At 38.8% G+C, this 696-nt stretch overlaps 1 protein-coding gene across 1 annotated transcript in view; it reads right to left on the reverse strand.

Moving 5' to 3' along the window:
• Positions 1-23: 23 nt before the first annotated feature.
• Positions 24-696, reverse strand: part of LOC107577937 (inositol hexakisphosphate and diphosphoinositol-pentakisphosphate kinase 2-like) — a gene marked incomplete at its 3' end in the record, with an annotated part of 3,291 nt that continues 2,618 nt past the window's right edge. Inside the window, exon 5 of the mRNA XM_016263956.1 lies at positions 24-109. Within this exon, the coding sequence (XP_016119442.1) occupies positions 24-109 (86 nt within the window). The remainder of the gene's footprint in view (positions 110-696) is intronic.

Raw genomic sequence — 696 nt, forward strand, 5'->3', positions numbered from 1 at the left:
CAGCAAGCCTACTGTACACATACCTTCCTCCTCACTGGATGCTTTGGGCTGCCCATTTGGCAGGTAGGTCAGCTGCACCTTCCTGTTGATCCCTGAGAAATGGCCATACCTGAAAGACAATACACGGGGTGGGGAACATAAACATACCACCCCCTCTTAATGAGCATTCTCCCACTGAACAACACAGACAGCACGCATCAGACATAGCACTGCGCTCAAACCACTAGCAGGTGCTCTGTGGCCTCCATGTTTCTGGAAACATGTATCTGAATGACCTTCCCAAGCTGGCAGGGGTTAATCTGTGCCATACCAGGACTGTCTCTACAGGAATGACAAGCTTTGGGAGGAATAAAACGTGGCATCTGCAACAGTGTCACGTTTTTAAGTTAAACAATACAGCAGAGAGTGGGGAATTCTGGAGAGTTGGTCTCTATAATTTATTGAAAAATGTTTCAAAATATCTTTTATATAAAGCATATTTTGAAAATATGTTCAAAAGTTAGGGATCAGTAAGACATTTTTTAAAGAAATTAATACTTTTATTTGGAAAGGATACATTAAACTGAACCAAAGTGACAGTAAAGATTTGAAAGACGTGAAAATTTAGCTTTGGCATGACAAGAATAAATAGTATTTTACATATATTTAAATAGAAAACTGATATTTTACATTGTAATAATCTCTCACAATATTACT

The sequence above is a fragment of the Sinocyclocheilus grahami genome, unplaced genomic scaffold, assembly GCF_001515645.1.
Source record: "Sinocyclocheilus grahami isolate Dianchi unplaced genomic scaffold, SAMN03320097.WGS_v1.1 scaffold7889.1, whole genome shotgun sequence".
Lineage (NCBI taxonomy): Eukaryota > Metazoa > Chordata > Actinopteri > Cypriniformes > Cyprinidae > Sinocyclocheilus > Sinocyclocheilus grahami.